The sequence below is a fragment of the Sus scrofa genome, chromosome 15 (assembly GCF_054392235.1).
Source record: "Sus scrofa isolate SSC_HxYL_T2T_F1_AM1 chromosome 15, Sscrofa_HxYL_maternal_Yorkshire_Landrace_v2.0, whole genome shotgun sequence".
NCBI classification, from domain to species: Eukaryota; Metazoa; Chordata; class Mammalia; order Artiodactyla; family Suidae; genus Sus; species Sus scrofa.
The window spans coordinates 81,558,347-81,578,589 of NC_139397.1; the positions used below are offsets into that span (position 1 = coordinate 81,558,347).

General features: G+C 41.5%; 1 protein-coding gene across 11 annotated transcripts in view; it reads right to left on the reverse strand.

The window, feature by feature from the left end:
* RBMS1 (RNA binding motif single stranded interacting protein 1) overlaps positions 1 to 20,243 on the reverse strand; it is a 216,541-nt gene that overhangs the window by 115,542 nt on the left and 80,756 nt on the right. For 8 of the 11 annotated variants that reach the window (XM_021075055.2, XM_085001218.1, XM_005671872.4 and 5 more), the window contains exon 1: positions 12,487 to 12,861. In XM_021075055.2, the coding sequence (XP_020930714.1) occupies positions 12,487 to 12,555 (69 nt within the window). In that variant the 5' untranslated portion in view covers positions 12,556 to 12,861. Of the gene's footprint in view, positions 1 to 12,486; positions 12,862 to 15,354; positions 15,547 to 19,536; positions 19,621 to 20,243 lie in introns of those variants that run through there. The other 3 variants (XM_085001221.1, XM_085001220.1, XM_085001219.1) reach the window with 2 other exon arrangements.

Consider the following 20,243-nt stretch of genomic DNA (forward strand, 5'->3'; position numbering starts at 1 on the left):
ATAATCTGCTCCACAGCCCCTATTTCATTATAATGTTGAGAAATAAAATCCTTAACTTCTTATTCCCCTCCGTGCCTCACACAATGCTTGGTCCAAAGTGGTTTCTAAAACACTGATTGGATTTGTTTGAAAAGGTTCCAAGTGCAATGGGTTCCAGCCTTGGCTTTGTTACAAATAAGCTGTGTGATGTTGAAACATCCTCACCTCTAAAATGAGTACTTAGAAAATCGTGTCTCTTAAGGTCCTTTCAGCACTAATAGTCCATGCTTCTTGTGTGATACATGTAAGACATTATTTCATATGACTTCATCCAGAACACCAGTATCACATCACAGGATTCATTCAGAGCAAAACTTTCATGTTGTAGATGCCAAAAGAATTGGTGAGGCTCTCTGACAGGGGCACACCCACTTTTCTGTAGACTAAGTAACTAAGAACCTTAAGATACATTAAAAAGAGAAATTACCCAAGTGAACTATTAGTGCCTGAAATATCTTCATGATAAAGACAAACAAGCTGACCATTCAGATTTTTAAAGAGCACAATGCAGCAGGTTCTCCACGGGCCCTCAGCACACAGAAGGGTGGTAAAGTCTAAACTGTGGTTTCTTCTATACAGGAACTTAACCTAGAAACCACAGAGCAAATTTTGCATGCTGTAATAAGTCAGGCAGGAAGGGACTAAAAATATGCAAATTTGTCTACCCACAGCCAATTAGGTGAAAAAGACAAAACAAATGTAGAGGGCAAAAGAATATTCATTAACAATTAGAACGTGAGGGTATTCTAGATCCCTGATATTTTAAACTACATTGATTTCCCAAGTCAGTAGTCTAGATCTCATAAATGCTTTAAGAAGCAATAAAAGAGATGGGAAATCTCAAAGAGGAGAAACTGCAAACAAAACAGACGACAGTGGGCAGATACTAATTTCTTTTGTCTGAAAGTACCATGCAACGTACCATCCCTAAGGACTTACTTGTTCAGAGAATAACAGTAATAAAAAAAAAAAAACCTCATATGAAAACAATTCTGAAAACAGTGGTGCAAGGGCATGCTTACTTGGAAAAGCCAAGACTCTGAAGGTAGGATGACAGAGCACTGGGGGTCAGAAGACTTGAGCTTTATAAGCTGTGAGATTTTGAGCCCAGCATTCAACATCTCTGCACTTTAATTTCCTTGGGGTAAAGTACAGGAGTTGGATGAGATCACCTCTAAGGTCCCTTCCAACTCTACAATGCAAAACATTCCTTTTTAAATAAGTGTTTCCCAAACTGTCTCACAGAATATGGCTAGCAAATATTCTAGGTACCATGCTCAGATAATTCTAGGAAACGGGGAGATACACAAATGTCTGCCTGTACTACTGGACTTTTCAGACTTTAATGCTGATTGACATGGTTACTCTCTAAGACAATAAAACTACATAGTATGTACTGTTTCCCAAGTTTCCTTGACCACCGAATATTTTAATTCCTGGAGCCTTTTCAACATTTAATAGAACCAGAGTATCTTGGCGAACACAATTTGGGGAAAGCAGTTTTAAACAACAGATTTCATAAATTTAAAAATCACACGCTGAAGGAAACAAAATACTCATTTTAGGGTTTAGGGCCCCCATTTCAGAAGCCATAACAACATCTCTATGGTGTTTCCCTGATGTAAAGCACTTTATCTTACATCAACTCCTAGACCCTTCACTCTAGGAAATCAAGGACAATGTAAGAATCATTTCCATTTATCAATGAGAGCTGAATTTCCCTTCTAGATCTTTCTCCTCACAAAGTATTTTCTGCTAATGAACAGAATGATCACAATCTTCTACCGCTATTGTCATTTCGTGACCCATCCACCAAGATTCTCTTGCGTTAACTGACTCGTCAGGTGACACCCCAAGGAAGAAGGGAAGCAAACAGAGCACCTGTACCAGATGATGTGTCAAGTGCTGTCACATATATGACTTCATCAAATCATCTCAATAACATTAAGTAACTATTAAATCCAGTTTTGCCATTGAGGAAATCGAGTTTAAGAAATGTGGTCATGGTAACAAAGCTAATAAATGATGAAGCTGGATCCACACCCATGATCACCTTTTTTCTTTAAAAGCAAATTAAGATGTTAAGAAATAGTTTGATGGTATATTTATTTCAAAACTCAATTTGGGCTTGTGGGTCAGTTAAAAATATATTATTTTGGCTTTTAGTTCATGACTGAAGTCTGCTTGAAATATGATCTTATTTACACACATATTTTAACAGTGGTTATAGAACGCTATACATTATACAACAGCACATCTTAATCATAACTACCGGAGTATCTCCGGCAAGACAGGCAGACACATATGTATCATCTCATTTAATCCTCCCAATAACTCTACAAGTTTAAGATCCTGGAACTACTACGCTTTCAAGATCTTGACCAGAGAGTTTCCTCTCGGATTACTCTCCTTCCCACACTCCCAGGGACTTTCCTTTTTATCTTATCAGAAACCCCAGACCCTCCCTATTCTCAAAGTTTAGTATCTCCCTTGACCTCACCAGTCCCTTATTCTCAATTTTCACACCTAATCATAGTGTGCCAAACCCAACATAAACTCATTACCCAGATGCTTTGCCCCACTTCTGGCTGGAAAAGGGTCAAAATATCTTGCCAAATTCAGACCCCCGAATTCCCAGGGGTCCTTGTGACAGCCAAGTCATCCTCTTACTCATTTCTATTTGAATGCTCATCAAATTCCCAAGAGCAACTACTTCAAATCTCCTGTCACATTCTTTAGGCTGAGAATTCCACTTTTTTTTTTTTTTTAAATCATAACAGACATCCTAGTACCTTTATCGGAATGTAAGTTTTGAAGAGGCTGAGCTCCTTATTCCTTCTAACATCTCTAGCATAACCAATCCCCTCCTTTATCACTGACGGGAAACTCTCCCAGATCCCTTTCCTGAAAGATTAATCCTGCCTCAATCTTTTTTTTTTTTTTAAAAAAGACCAATTTCCAACTATTCTGTTTTCTATTACCTTGCTCTACCCACAACCAGTCATATACTAAGATAATCTTGCCTCAAGATTATCCGAAGGGACTCTTTCCTTTGGACACCCAATTTTTCTAAGGACACATCCTCTTCACTCACGTACTCCTTAAACCCTCTGGAATGTGCTTCATACGCGTTAGCCCCTGCTCCCCTTCGCTGACCCATCAGACACAACTACTTTATTGAAACTTCCATCACGAGCCTTTCAAAAAACCTCCCAGTGGATATTTCTAACAGCCTTTTACTCCACCTTTGTCTTCCTCGACCTCTAAGCAACACTTAACAGAACTGACCAGCCCTTGTCAAAACTCTGCTCTTGGGCTTCTGGGATACTCTCTCAAGTTTCCCTACATTTGGCCATTTCTTTCCCCTCCTTTGCCAAAGGCTCATCCTCCTTCCCACCATAGAATCTGTGCTCCCCTAGGTCTGTTCAGGTGCTTCTGGATAACTTCTCTTTCTGAACTGCTTTGACCTGTTCTGGAAGAGCCTCCTGGTATATTTCAGGAGTTTATGGAGCTTCTCCAGAGCTCTAGTTGTATTTCTTGCAGGAAACTTCTGCCTGCAGTTGGTGGGTGGGAAAGGTGGTAACGTGATTCACGTGGCCAAAATAAAATGGCCAAACCAAGCTCATGGCCTTTCCCCAGAAACTAATTTATTGTGTGGTGGTGGTGGTGGTGGGGAGAATTCGTTAACCCTTTCATGACCCTGTTGAAGTGGGAGTTAATATAACCAATGCACTTGCTACACTACAGATGTTACAGATGATATATACTATCAAGAAAAAGATCTGCAAATAAGGACCCCAGCCCAAAGAATGTGAAGATCCAGGCCAAACATGGAAATCGACACACCCATGTGACACAGCCTCTACATTGACTATAAGACAATCTTGGGAGTAGTAAAAAAATATATATATATATTTACAACCATGTCCTGGATCCAAAATGAGTTCTTAGAGTGGTTTACACTGGCCTTTAAGCAGGAGAATCTTATGAGACTGACATGGATAGAGAAGGACCTTCTACATCCCTGGTGTCTGGGCTTTGAGTATCAGTGGAATTTAGCAATCCTCCCTCCCCTCTAATTTATTTTAACACCTAGAAAAATGTAGACAATCCATGTAAGAAAATGGCTGAGTTCTACCTTATTACTGAGCCTGGAGCAAGTAACATTGCAGGAACTTTTCATTTTCCCAATCATTTAAGATTAGAGACCCAAGATTCTTTTTTACCAATATTGTCCCCCCCATCGATCCCGTCAGTCACCAGCCAAAACTTGTCGATTCTTTCTGACCAGTAACTTGAACCTATACCATCAGATATGTTCATACTGCCTCTACTCCTTTTTATAGCTTTATTTCAACTGTGGTGACACCTTTAAATCCCTGCTCTCCACTTACCCATTTTAGCAAGCTTGACCCTATCCCTGCCCCGCCCTCCAGGCTCTACCCTGGAGTCCAGCTCACCTGAATTACATACTCTTCTCCTAAAAAAGCCCATATATTCTATCTTCGAACCTTTGCTGTAATGTTCCTTCCGCCTGAAATGTCACCTTCCATGATGCAACCAGCCATCCCCGCTCCCAAGTTAGAAATCTTGGCATCGTCTTTAAGGCATCCTCCGCCCTCTCCTTCCACATGCAGTCACAAAATCTTCTGGAGGACCCAGCCCTCTGGCAAACTGATGAAAGCTATGAAGCCCTCCTCAGGAAACAGAATATATATGCAACATCTTACATATAATTTTAGGGGCTGTATGCCCTCCAATATATATAAAATGAGGTTGTTCCTCCCATCCACAATGTCACTGCCTTCTTTTGGGTCTTCACCTTTCTGAGAGCTGTTTTAGGTGCTGGTTTCCCCAACCAGCCTCTTCCCAATGGCCAACGGTGTACCCCCCATGCCACTGGTTTACTTCCCACAGAATTCGGTTGGTTCCAAAATCCACTTAACTTATGCTACACACTCAATCATTGTTTGACTCAATGTTTCTGAATCTCTGTTAAAGTTTCAGTTAAATAAAAGTACATACCCACTCCCTCCCAGCTGGTTTGTTGCATTTCACTTGTATAACGGAGAATACAGACAGAGAAATTAGAGACAACATTATTTCTACAATATTTAGGTAGGGTTGGGTTGATCATACACGGTCTTCCAAAAGGGTAATTTTGAGGCAGTTCCCATCTTGTCTTAGAGCTGCAGGAAATTCTGGGTGTTGGGAACAATATGTAGAAAAAAAGGAGTCGTGAGAATCTGAGATCTTATAAAACAATGTGCTACATATCTGCACGCAACTACACAGCATGATGCATCAACTAACAAAGAAAGACAGGAACAAGGTAACACCATTTTCTTTTTCTCTCTCTTTCCCCTCCCTCCCTTTTTCTCTTTCAGACACGCCCCCCCCCACCTCTTCCTTCCTCCCTTTAGCACTCTCTCCTCTTTTCACTCCGCAGTTGGGCAGCCTCAACAGAGCACACCTAAAACTCCCCTGATATACTGAAAATCCCCCTGGGTTACACAGTAACAACAGCTTTTGAAGTGCAGACATTATCTGTACTGTTTCTTACAGAGACTTCCACTGTTCCATTATAAATTACAGCTGCCTGTAAGGAAGCCACACCTCTCGCCCCACTGCCCTTTCAAAAAGCTACACTGAAAAGGAAGTGTGTGATGGAGACAATCGTAAGTATTTATAATAAATAAAATAACCCCAAAGGATTATGACATGAGTAGTAGAACAGTCTCAGTTTTTCACGTTTAATACAGAAATTATATATGGTTGAATTTGTCGGCAAAACAGCTGTATTTAAATGCAGCTATAGGTCAAATGACAACAGAGAAAACAGCAGGAATGCCTCAATATTTAGAATAACTACTTTCCTGAAAAGTAACCTAACATATGAAATTCCATAGATATTTTCTCCTTATTACTGACTCATAGAAATTGGTGTCCTAAAAAATGTTTTTTAGAAAGTACAGAATTTCTGCTTAGTATATATAAAATAGGGAAAGACTAAGTTCATAAATATAAAAATTATTTGTGAGAAATAGGTGATTTCCAAAAACGTGACACAGGAATTTGCAATAAAAATAAGAACAGAAATGCATAAAAAATAGGAAAGGATCATATCCTAAAGCTCCAGCACAGAAACAAGGAGCACTTACATGCGATGCTGAAATTCTCAATAATATGAGAATAGGGATTTCACAGCAATTTTTAAATATTAAAAATAAATAAAAATACAATTTTCTACTTTTTTTTTCACTTTATATTTTTTCTTTATAACCAAAGGACTGTATGGTCATGTGGGGAGCAAGGGGTCCTGGAAGGCTGAAAAATTAATATAAAGAGAATAAGGAAAAATAAGTTAGTCATGATTCCACCCACCAAGAGACGAAAACACTTGTTAACATTTTGGCATATTTCCTTCCAGTCTTTTTTTTTTTTTTTAAATGCATTTTTGAGGCTGTCTTCGTAGGCACAATTAACAAATACAAATACAAGTTTCCCTAGTTTGCATTACATTTTTTTTTGTAAGTCCATATGTTTAAATGAATAATGTGGAGCCAAAATACATTTCTATTTATTAGAGCACTACTACGTTTAACACCAGGTTTTGTTGTGGCTGCTGCCATTTAATAAGTGTTAAATAACAACAGCTATATTGATTCATTATTTTACTACAGAATTTAGTTTGCTCCCTTTAATTTTTTTACCTTGTCCTAACTCCATGAAAAGCTTGCTTCTTTCCTCATGGTATGCCTATCCTATTTTTAAAATTTACCAAGCTTTTAGAATGTATTAAGTGAAGAATTCTCTACAGATGCGAGTTTAAAAACAAACACCCACCAAACACCTACAGATGTCCAAGAAGGGAAAAAAATGTTTATTTTTCTGAGAAAGGCAAAGACAGCATCTCCGAAAATCAAATGTACAAACAAGACAAAGGAAAGAATTCAGGAAATCATCATGCATATACTAATAATCAAATCTGTCCATTTTCAAACAAATTAAAAGGTAGGATTTTTTCATCAATAAGAGTGATAAATGCTCTTTTTTCCCTACTCCAATCATTATAGAGAGTTGAAAGGCTTTCTTTTCCTCAAAGAGAAAGCAAACTCTGCTAACAACAGTAAACACAGGAACAACCGTTTTAAAATATGATGTGATGCTCTTTTCTACTTCTTTTGGATTTTTAAATTTTTTTAATGTGGTTGAGAGCCTCATTTTCAAGCTCCAGATCCTTACCCTTTTGGAGGCTGCCCCCACCTTCTAAACAAAGTCCATTCTTAGAGGCTGTGTCAAGGTCTCCCAGGATCACACAGAGCCTCCCAGGACCACCCGCTGTTGCCTGCTCTGTAGGGACATTAATAATAATAACACCTTAGAAGGATTAACAACAACAACCCTGTGGAGTGGCCACTATTATCTTTATTTAACAGAAACCCGAGGCTTTGGGAGGTTAAGTGAAAGAGCAAGCAAGTGACAGAGTCAGGACTTAAGCCAGGGTTGTTCAATTAGGTTGAGTGGTGGTTAAAGAAGTTAAAATGTGAAATCTGCACTACCAGGGCTCAAGGAATATGCTAGGAGGCAAGATTTTAAGAGGAAAATATGGGAATAATATGGTTTACAATTATGATGTCTTGTATAACTTGTTTGAAAAAGTGAGTTGGGTTCCCCAGAGATACAGGTGCTGGATTTAGCAAATAAAAACACAGGGTACTACACGATATTTGGGACATACTTATACTAGAACAGTATTTGTTGTTTTTCTGAAATTCTCATTTAACTTGGTGTCCCGTGTGCTGTGTGACAACCCTAGGGCAAAGGCCTTTATGAAACAAACAAAAAAACACTAATAAATTACAGAGCTACACTTCCCAAAGCTGAAATCTGGGCTGTTCTGTGAACCACATGTCTTTGGGAGGCCAAGTAAAGGGAAGTGTGGTGGGACTACAGCTGCTCTTGACCGGGCTTCCTTCTTTTTTTCCTGGTAGCAGACATAGCCCTTGACTCCAGAGACCTAGCTTTCACCAACCTGGCCATTTAAATTCACCGCTTCAAAGTACCTGACCCTTTTCTACTTTATATGAATGCTGGGAAGATTAAATATAGCTGAGGTTGGGAGGGGATAGCATATATATGTGTGTGTGTGTGTATATATATATGTGTGTATGTATATATATACATACACACATATCTTAAAAAATTTATTTATGGGCAGAGTGCTTTGGAAATGTATTCTCAGAAATTTGGATAAGGCAGACTCCCCTCCCACCACCTAGAACGGGCTTGAAAAGTATTACCAATATATGGCGAGCCCAGCTGACTGCAGTCTCTGTAAGGAAGGAAAGAACAACGGGAAATGTGTTCAAAACATGAAATGAACTATGGAAAATGTAGGGAGATGCCAAAAGGGATGCGTTGCAGAGAAACTGGATGATCACTGCTGGTGAATTTCATACTTTCCAAGTGCCAGTGGATACCTATTTCAGTCCTACTGAATTACAAACACATTGACAGAACCTACTATAGAAACAGGGCAAGACCTTTGTATGTATACCCATGTAATGTTCTGCTCATTTCCCGATCTGTGGCTTGAAAAGGTTTACCTTCTTTAAGAAAAAAAAAAAAAAAAATCAACAAATTGGGCCTGGGCTCAGACAGTGTTCTTTGAAACATTTCTCGGAACAACTTTAATCCTCAAACTTTAACAAAACCCAATCTACTACACAAAAATTGCTGTGAAAAGAAACTGCTTGGAGGGGATTAATCAACAGCTTTGTATGTCATCCTCTAACAAGGCCAAACACTGAATCACTGTTGAATTCTTCACGTGCAGCTACACCCAGTTAATCTTCAAGAAAGCAGCAAACTATGTAAATGTATTTAAACTGAGGAGATAAGTACTTCACTCATCAAAAGTTAGCAACACTGAACAAACATAGCTATAGGGTGGTAAGATCATTTGTAAAGAAATGAAACACACACACACGAAAATTCCGGTACTCACACCCCTACCCTAAAGACCCCACTGAAAACCACCAGGCAAAAAAGGACTTGCTACACGCCTCAATTTGTAAACACCAAAGTATATGACTTATGTCAATTACTTCAAGAAAGCAATTCCCAAATGACGTAAGGAATTGGAGGGGAAAGCAGCTAATAAAAGAATTCAAAATAAGATGAAAATATATACTGTCTCTATTTAAAGGCTTTTCAGCACAAAGCACTTTTTCTTTTGAAACACACTAAAGTATTTTCAAAACTATAAAAGTCTTGATAAATTGGTTTTTATTTTGGTTGTGGGGGTGTTTTCATATAGTCAGACCGGGTTTGCTTCGGAAGCTCCTATATCGGAAAGTTACAGTCAAAAAATAACAGGACATACATGTTTCTCCACCGAGACTTGAACCAACACTCTTTGTCTAGATAGTGCCTCCTGGGTTATCACTCCAGTTAAAGCATCTCACTCTGACCTGAGCTGGGCAGGTGTGTTTCTAATATGCTCATAGGCCTGTGATGCAGGAAAATCCTGTTTATGCTAGATGATGCCACAGATCACTGCTCCTTGATTCATAACATGGGGTAGGAGGGGGCCAAGCGCCACCCATCTCTGCTTTAACTCCAACTGGCTGGCTCCTTTCCTTATACAATGTAGTTTTAAGAAGAAATTGTACAATCATTCTGCAGAACGGTCTTTTGGCATCAGTGGTGATTCCAAATATCAGGAACCCACATTCATAGCATCTTCCTTCACCTCCAACCTCTCAACCTCCAACTCCCTCCTCACCAACTCTCCTCTCCCCCTCCCCGCAAAGATGAGAGGAATCCTTAAAAAAGACTTTTAGGACTGGCAGGGTGATAGGCAGTTATGCTGATGGAGGAGCTCTGGATGAGCTTCCATTGAGATGTGCATGGAATAAGCAGCCTGTTGAGGTGTGGTAGTTTTAAGAGCTTGACTGCCAAGGTCCAAATCCTGGCTCTTTACTTTGGGTCAAACAGACTGGGTGAGTTACTTAATCTATGTCTCAGTTTTTTTAACTGTAAAATGGAGATATTATTACTACCTACCCCATAGGAGTTAATCCACCTAAAGCACTGCGGAACAGTGACCAGCAGCAGTAAGATGCTCAAAGATGGTTTGCCATTACTAATATACCTATAATACAAGTGTGATTCTGACTCGTATTTCTTCCCAAAGGTGATTTTTAAGTATTCCTCACATTCTGTTTTCCTCAGGCAAATTATCTGAAACCAGCTCTAACAGCTGATTATATATTTCCAGATTAAAATCAAACTGCATTATACACTTAAATATACCTATTCTTTCATCAAAATGAACAGACTAATGTGAACTGAAGGGTGCAAGCTTAACATCACAAAATCTTATAAAAAGCATTAATTAGACTTCCCGTTCAGACTAAGCCAGGATGAGATCACAAAGTCACTCATGGTAACTAGGTCCCCGAGCTGGAAGTGTGCTTTCCCAGTGAATGGCTAAATACTAACAAAAGAAACCTTTGACTCAAATACCACTGGTACCCGGGGTCTTGTGTCTGTATAATGCCTACACATTCATTTCTTTCTTCGCCTATAGAAAAAAGAAAGTCTGTTTGTTTTTCTGATTCAGTCAGCCCTTTTAGTCTCTGAATCTAAGGAGAGCCCAGTGAAAAGAAGAGCATCTTATCAGCGTGCTCCAGACCAGCAGGCTGTCCCCCTCCATACACAAAACCTCCAGCCCCTGACAGCATAAGGCCTCGCCCTCAGAGCTTTTTCCCCATTTCAGAGCTAACACCCTGCTGAGTTTTGACAACAAATAAATGAATACACAAGGCCCTTACATAATTAGCCATCTTTTCAGGTAGGAGGTGGGTTGGGGAGAAGGGTTCAGGAGAATATTTATTATAAATTGGCTTCATTTATGAAGTTGATGTAAGTGTACTGGATTTATTTTAAATGAGGCCACAGGAAGAGTTCAGAGATGCCTGCTTCTGAGTCTCAACAATTTTAGCATATACTTCAGCCAAGTCACAAATGCAGATTTTTTTTTTTTTTTTAATTAAAGAAAGGGGCTTTTCTTAAGCCAGGTATAAGTTCCATGGACTTGGACAGCAAGGGCACACAGCTCAGGTGTGTTTACTGTCTTTTGAGGGAAAGCTAACAAGTGAAAGAAGTAAAGACCAGAAAACAATACTTTTTGACACTGTCACTCTCGAACAGTCACTGTTTGAGAAAACTAGCACGACTTTCAGATATACTAATGCTAAGACGATCCCGCCCCTCAGAAATGACTTTGAGAACAAAAAGGTCTAAACATAATCAATAATCCTGTGAACGCCTTTAGGAAAGCCACCAGGCATCACCATCATCTGTCATGATCTTAACAGAACCATGGTCCACATGGAAGGATACAGTTTGCTTGTATCATTATTGGGATAATAACTTAATTGATTTCTCCCAGTGGCTAAGGATGTAGACAAGAGATTTATTATGGAAGGAAAATATCTGCAATTGTGTTTTTGTTTTCTCAACAAGCATCTTGCCACTGACCTCTAAATCAGTTTAACCTTTTCTAAACAGACCTGCACATTTTTTACATAATTTAAAGCTAGGTTTTGTTATTGCTGCTGCTGAAAAGCTCTGTGAGATTTATCACAACATGGCTTCAGTAACCTTCTTTTAAAAACAAAGATGAAAAACAAAACAAAAGGCCACGACTATAAGCTCCCAGCTCCACTCCTTTTCCCGGCAGGGCATTTTGCTTTAACCACTAAAGTGCCTTTGGAGTTCAATCTGTTAAAAAATGTATGAAACGGTATTAAAATAGGAAAAGGCATGTGTATGACTCAGGCTTATCCAACTATCTCTGCAACTAGGATGTCACAGGATTTCCCTGTGCTGCTGAAAACTGAAAACCTTGAGAAAGTGACAGTAGAAGTTCCTGTTTCTTTTTCTTTCTTTCTTTTTTTTTTAATATATAAATGGGAGGGGGAACGCGCGCGAACACACACACACACACACACAAACCACTGGTCTTCCGGGTTTCGTACGAATCGGGCAAGTTCTTTGAGGTTCCAAGTAAAGATTGTTGCAACCCAATGTTACGACTTATTATCGTACTCTTCCACACACAAAGGTTTCCGGAAAAAAAAAACCCAAACTTGTTGCAGAGCTGGGCGAAGCCCCCGGCCCGGCGCGCTCCTGCTCTCACCGCGCCCCCACCCCTTCTCCTTCCTCCGCGTCCCGCCTGGCTCGGCTGGCGGGGGAGAAGGCATCTCCCCGGCTAAGGTCACCGGCCCGAGCGGTCTCCGCGGGCCGCCTCCTTCGAAACAAGGTCACCGCCCGGCCCGGTCCCTCCGAGGAGGACAGCGGAGTCCGGCCGGGCGCTGCCGCCCTTTGTAGAGCGGGGCGACGGGCCTCCGCGCGGCATCCCCGCTGCCGCCTCACCTGCTTGCGATAGGGCGTCCTGCAGCTGCTGCTGCCCCCGGGGTTGCCACTGCTGCTGGGGAAGATCATCGCGGCGGGCGCGGGCGGCGGGCGCGGGGCAGCCTCGCCGCGAGGGGGAGGGCGCAGGGAGGGGGCCGGCCGGGGCCGCGGCCGCTCTGGGAACTCCCTCTCGCCGCGCGGCGGCGGCCGGCGGGGGCTGCAGCTCTGGGCTGACTTCTCCTCCGCCCCCGACCTCCGGACTCGCCTAAAAGTGCCGCGCGGCGGCGGGCGGGACTCGGGCAGCGCGGGCGGCCGCCGCCCTGCGTGCCATGGACAGGAGTTCGCGCGCAGAGCTGGCGGCGCAGCCGACTCTCCCGGCGGCAGCGGAGGAGCAGCGCCGCGGCGTCCCCACCTACCGCGGCCTCAACCACCGCCCCGAGAGCGCGCCGGCCGGGGGCGGGGAGGCGGCCGCGCACCGCCTCGCGCCGCGCCCAGGCCCACCCGCGCCTCCCCGCCCTCCCGCCGGGCGCCGCGCCCGCCGCCTCGCCGGCCGGCCCCAAGGCGCTCCCTCCCAGGCTCGGGGCCGGGGCGGGGGCCGTACAGCCCGGGGAGCCGCCGGCGCCCCCGCTCTGGTGCAATGGTTGGGTCTGGCTCCCCGCATGCCGCACATTCTTTGGAGTAGCCACCCCCCTCCTCTTTTCTTTTTTTTCCCCTCGGCTCTTGGCCTCAGCACCCGAGGCGGCTTTGCACCCCTGCTCGAAGCCCCTTTTAAGGGCACCGTGTCGAGAATCACGCTAACTCTTGGTTAGGAAGCGAACTGGTCCCGGGTCTTCTCTTCCTTTCATCCTTCCAAACTATCCCCTCCACCCTCCACTCTCCCAGGAAAGGTGCGGGCAATCATTCCCACTTGCACAAACAAACCAGCCTTCCATCGTACCTCTGCAAATCCCCGGTCCCCCACTTCTCACACTAAAATATTAACCGAGAAAACCAGTCTCCACTTCACACAAGCCCCCTCACCGCAAATACGCACAGTAAAGTTCGTACTTCATTCCCATGCCCGAGTTGGCAAGCTTACCTTTGAGAGGCCAAAATCAAACAGCGAAAATCACTTCAAGCCACTGGTTTGGTAAACCTTCCCGAAAACTGGAATAGTGTGATCTTTCTATATGTTAATTATTACATGCAACGCAAATGTTTTCTATTTGAAGGGACACAGAAACTGCAAAACAGGGACAAAGGAAGGAGTTTCCTTTGTTTTTCAGTTGAAATTATCTTAGGCGTTCAAGATGCCCGTTTTTCCTGGTTCACCTTTGAGTTCCTCCTGGGTCACCCTTGCGTTCCGTTGTGTATCAAGCCTACAACCTGTGCAATGCAGAAGGCCTCTACAGCAAGCCCCACAGGCAGAGCCTGCCGTCTGGGTATGGGCCACAAGGGCAGTTGGCCTGTTCAGCTCTTGAGTGTTGCAGGGTTGTATTACCGCGGTGAGCGGTAAATATCACAGAGTTCTTCCTTGGCCTCTGGCCTCTAACACCTTCCTGGAAAGGTCCATCTGCCATGATAATGAAAAATCCCAACTCGTGTAAGAAGTAAAGGCACTCCACTTCTGACTGCCATAAGAAAAACAAAGTGTCCCCTATGGAAATCGAGTCTTTGAGCAAAGTTGTGACTACTGAAAGGTTTTTCCAGCAACTAGGAACTGAAATATATCCATCCTAGGTATCCTTCCCACTGCTTACCTAGGGAGCCACCTCCATACTCGGAGGGGCTCTCAACATTCTCCAGAAAAAGTGGTAAGAACTAACAAGCCTCAATTAAAAACAAACACACACACACACACTCTACAATTCTTTTCATTAAAAGAAAAAAAAAAAAATCAGCAGCAGCAAATTTATTCCAGGCATACTACTAGGTGCACAATGGGCAAGTAAGCACTTCCTAGATAAAACTCACAGGAATGTATCTGTTCTCTAAGACAATTTAATTAAAACAATACAACAAACACTCAGTTGTGTGTTGATATTATTGCTAGAACTATCAGGCTGCTCCATGCATTTACAATTGTTCTGGCTTCCCCTCTGCTGTCTCCTCTCACTAGGACCTTCTACCACAAATTATTGAGCACAGGTATAAAATATAGGTTTTAAGTAGAACTGTTCAAGCCATAGATGCCTTTTCCTAAGAACTTAATGCCCAAGAGCCCACCAGTTCAACCCTGTCATCTACGGAAAAAATTCCATGTACAACCTCAGTTGTCATGACTGGTCTCTTAGGAAACCACAATCTAAACCACAAAAGAACAGCATAGATTAATTTTTCTATGGCTCTACTCTAAGGTCATGATACTTTGGATATTGTGCTATTCTAGCATGCGAGGACTTGATTTGATACTCTGCAGTAGTTTTACAGGGATAAGACAAGATTTCAAGTGATAATAAAATTTAAATTGGAATACAAAAGCAATTCAAACACCAGATACTGAACTATAGCAAGATCAATAGAAAAACTAAGAAAATATATAGTAAGAATACTAAAAACATTAAAAGCACTCTATTTTTAGGGGAAAGGTCTAAATATCAACAAAATGAAGTGTTCTACATAGAATATGACATAAAAAGAGAATACAAAGTATACATTTTGAAAAACAATGTCTGCAAGCCAGGGTTTAAAAGTTCCAGATTTAGGTAGGTACCACAAACTTACTTAGCAAAGCATTTTGCAAAGGAAGGAAAAGATAGATTTTCTCCCCTCAAAAACTATACAATGTAATAAAGTCACTAAAGCCCACAAAAATATGAAACCATGTATGTATAGCCAATCAATTTTAGATATTCACAAATGCTTAGTTGTAAACGAGCTAGTGAGGTTAATCTGGGAAAGTTTACTGACCTTTGAAACAAATACGGTTTAAGACAAAGTAAGGAAGCATTCCAGAGAAACTGCAAGTTATCATGGTAAGAATTAGGGCTTTGGAATCTGCCCAGCAGACGCTCACTCATCCTCCTGAAAGGGAAACTGAGACTTAGCTGCCTGGGCGGTCAGACAACATCCTCCTTCCTCAGCTCAGCTGGTGGGTAAAGTGGTGGGAATCTGACCCCAGAGCAGCCAATCCACAGACAGGCCAGTGACCTGTGACATGGCTGGGGCTGAAACACTGAGCAGAGCCAATCAGATGCTCACCCTGGGGAATTTGATTCAGAAAACTCCAAGAGACAACCAGTTAGGAAAGGGGCAGAAACGGCAAGAGTGCCAGGGGTTAGAGTTGAGGCCGCAAAAAGCCAAAACCACATGCAAGCCAAGGTTATGAGGAAGCAGAAACTATGAGTAACAGGAAGCTGACTGGCAGCAAGCAGAGAGGCAAGCAGATGCCAGGAGCCGGTGAGCACTTGGCCATGAGATGATGGGCTCACTGGAGCTGCTCTGGCTCCTAAGACTTACAGCGGTCCTTCCGTGTGGACACTTTACCAGCCCCACCCCTCCATCTTCAGATAGCTGTAGTGAATGTGGACTCTGCAATCCAAGGAAAAAATTAAACTGGACAGATTTATCTCTACATTTCAGCTTCCCACTTACTAGCCACATAGCTTTGGGCTAGTTAGTTAACCTCTCTGAGTCCCGGACTCCACACGGACTGCTTTAGGTATATCTATAGTACTCCAACAAAAGTGCCAAACTCAATAAATGGCAGCTGTTATTGTTGTTTTTCCAGGTTTTATAGTGGTAGTTTGTAGACTTAAGTGGGTATACTGTGTAAATATGCCCTGATGTGAATCAGGCCAGCTGACCATCAAAGAGCAGGAGCAAGGGCGTAGTTGGAATTGACTAGCAGAAAAGAGCAAATTTAGGTAAGGAGACTGCTTTGTTGAGAACTGTTTGTTGAATGGCTGAATGTTCCTTCTAAGGCTGTGCATACCACACACTTAACTATAAGAGGTTTCAATAGAGCCTGGCAGAAGGTCTGTTTCAAAAGCCTAGGTGAACTCAAGTTTTTCTCCCACCTTTTTTTTTTTTTTTTGGTCCTGTTTCCTTAGAAGAAATTGTGTGTTGGACCAGGGCCATTTCTGTATGAATGGGAAGGCTGTGAGTGAGCAGTATCAGAGATCACACTGTAAGGCAGGAGGAGGATAACAATGGAGATAAGAAGAAGAAGAAGAAGAAGAAGAAGAAGAAGAAGAAGAAGAAGAAGAAGAAGAAGAAGAAGAAGTGGGGATGGAGCCATCAGTACATTCAGGAGCCTGCAGCCTTATAGAAGAGATGAGACTTGAAGCTCCCAAGTGTTCATATAACTGCAGTTTGAGAATCTGAATTTAGAAGACATTTGTCTCATAGAAACATTTTGAAAAGGAGATGTTCATTTATAAACTTCAATCTCATTTTGCTTTGACAACAACCCTATGAGGCTGGAAGGGATATTAGGCTTCACTTACAGATGAGAGGAAGACAAGTTAAGACTAACTGACTGAACCACAGAACTAGGAAGCAGCCAGCAAATGTTAAAACCTAGACCCAGCTAGGGTCAGAAGACCTTATCCTGTGGTCTGTCAACACCACAATGTTCTAACTCAAAACAAACAAACAAACAAACAAAAACCCTTAATAAATAATGCTCTAATTCCCAGATGAGTACTGGTAACCCCTACAGCACCGAGCTGCTATACCCGAATAATGCACGGCATTAAGTGATAAGTGCCAGCCAAGTGGTCTAGACAATTATGTGCTTTGGGAGTCCACAGCAGGGAGAGATCGATACAGGATATAACATGGGCGTGGGGAGCTCAGCTGTATAAATGTTTTGTTTGAGAGACATTCAGAAAGAAGCGGTGTGCAGAGGAGAAAAACAAAAAAATGAGAGAGAGAAGGACAGAGACAGGGAGAGATGGCATGAGAGAGGATGTAGATTTAGGGTGACTATGGCTGAAATCATGACTAATCAATGAACACCCTGAAAGTAGCAGAAAAGTCAAAAGGCTGGGGGATCCCCCCCCCCTGTCGCCATTCCAACACAGGCATTACTGAGCCTCATGTAAGAGAGAAGCCTTTGAATAAAATTACTACAAAGAAAGTGTGGCGGGGAACCTAAGCTTTGAAAGAAGAAAAAAAATGAGAGCAGAGAAGATGTCCAATGAGATAAGAATAGAACACCTCTCTCAACAAAAGAACAGACCTATAGCAGGTACTATCCCTCTGTCACTGCTAAAGCGTTCTGAACACCCTTTTTTATTTGGGTCATGCTAAAAACAGAAAGGAATTAACAGGAAAAATACATTCAACATTATTCCAAATTACAATCTTTCATGAATAAAATATAACCACATAGTACTGGTCAGTATAAGCAGGTCTCACTAAAAAACTGTTTACATTTGAGAGCCTCTATGTTTAAAAGCTCACAAAGCCTCTAGCTCCCAATGAAATAGAAAAAAAAAAAAAAAAAAAAAGGAAAAAAATATGAGGTCAGCAGATTCTTTAAATTTCTGTTCTTTCCTGGTACAAACTAGAGTTGATAAAGTACCCTATTTCTAAAGGAGCAGCAATATTTTCTATTATTTACTAGTTTGCTTTTGTTAAATTCTGTGATTCTTATTCTAGACCTAAAGGCTCCCTAGACACATATAAAACAGCGTGTATATAAAAACGAAACCACTATAATAAAATAAAACTAGAGCTCTATAGCTATAATCCTAGAAGGTGTACAGAACAACATAAACATAGCCATAGTCTGATGAGTCTTACCAGTAGCATTATTCTGATGATTCTTAAACCTATCCTGGTGAACAAAACAGAAGAAATGGGCTTTATCCTACTGCTAATTTTCTGCATGGACTAATAAATAATATCTCATTTACTGAGTAACTACTATATTCCAGGCACTTTCTCAGCATGTTCCTCTCCCCATCTTCTCTCTCTCTCTCTCTCTCTCTCTCTCTCACACACACACACACACACACACACACACACACACGCACATATACCATGAAAGAAGAATGATTAGCTCATTTTAATTATGAGAAAACTGAGGCTCAGAAGCTTAAAAGTAGCCTTCCCAAGGCCACAGATCCAATACATAGTAGGGCTGAGGTTTGAAGTTTGGTCTCTGAGTCCAGGTCGCCTACATCCAATGATATTCATATCAGTTACTATTACTGTGAGCAATGGATCAAGTCCAAACCCACAGGGAGAAACATAAAAGCCCAAGCCTGGGTGTGCATCTCTGCGTCACCAAATACCATGTATATGACCTTGCGCAAATCACTTTAAAAAGGATATGAAATTACATTGTATTTCCATACAGTTGAATATGAAGGTGAACATTCCCAAAACGGAATATATAGATAATAGTACAAATATATATTCTGGCCCAACTTGGCTCCCGAAAGCTCATTTAACTGATGGTTGCTAAGGTGTAAACTCCTCCCTTGTAACCACCAGTTTTATTTTCTGGGATAGGTGGTGGGGTAGCACTGGGAAAGAGGCAGAAAGAACTATCTTCTAGAAGCTGAGATAGTGAGTAAGTGAAAGGTATTTCCAGAATCCTGAACTGACACTGAGAATATAATTCCCATCAAAAAATAGTCAGACCATATTAGAGACTAGCTTCATTATGGGATTCACAGATGCCTATAGGATAACTAGCATCCTAATCATCCTTTAAGATATTTCTCCCAGTGGCAAAACAGTCTCTAAATTCCAAGCAAATAATTTACACTCAAAAAATGTTGGATATAATCTATTCATAAATTAGCTACTGCCCTGCTCTTGAGGAAGTTAATACAATTCAAGGCTCATTCAAATTTCTGGCATATGATTCTCTGTAAGTTAAATTTCTTTTCCTCTGTTTTTCTATAAAAATAGGTACATGAGTCCTTATTCTTTTCAACCAACAAAATCATGAAAGGGTGCTATACGAATTAAAATGTCAAGATTTTGGTTTTGCTTTGGTTCTATTATACTTGAATCTGTAACTGTAGATCAAATTCTACAACACCATTAAGGAGAGACAAGTATCTGGGAAACCAGGAGAAAAAGGGAAGCTCCCTTTTGCATTTATTGTGGATTATTCCTTTTCTAAATTACCTGGATGGATGCCTCAATCCTCTACCTTCTTTCATTGTGGAAATCTAGTATTGGAGCCTGTTAGTCTCCATTCCTATAGCAAGCCTGTAAGAAAATAAGAGCTTATTTTCAGGACACTTTCAGATAATTCAGTGAATTATAATAAAATTACAAATTACAAAAGATAATAGTCATTGGTTTTTGCCATTACAGTTTACCTAGAGAAATAGAAGTGAACATAATCAACTACTGTATATGATCAAACTATGTGCAAAGGGTAAGTGCCATCGTGAGGAAGGGTGGGGCAGATGTGGTGTGGAAATGACTGATCACATCTACCTCTTGCTACATGACTTGGGAAGAGACAGAAAGTACTTAGGAAATCAACAGAACCTGTGGAAAATTACAGCCAACCCCCCCCCAAAAAAACCCCTCCAAATCATGAAAAAAAAAATTCAAACTTGGAATAACTATCTCTTTCCCATGAGTAAAAATCAACTGCTCAAATGAAAGTTTTGATAGCACAGGGTGAACAACTATACCTTGGAGGAACAAAACCCTCATATAAGCCAAGAATGACAAAAGGTCTAAGACATTCCTAAACGTCTGGGAGACACACTCAATGTCTATCCATAATCTGGGATCCACAGCACAAATGAGGATTTAAGGCATTCCAAATACAGAAGGAAAAAAACAATAAAAATGTCCTTTCTCTTTAGTTGCTAAGA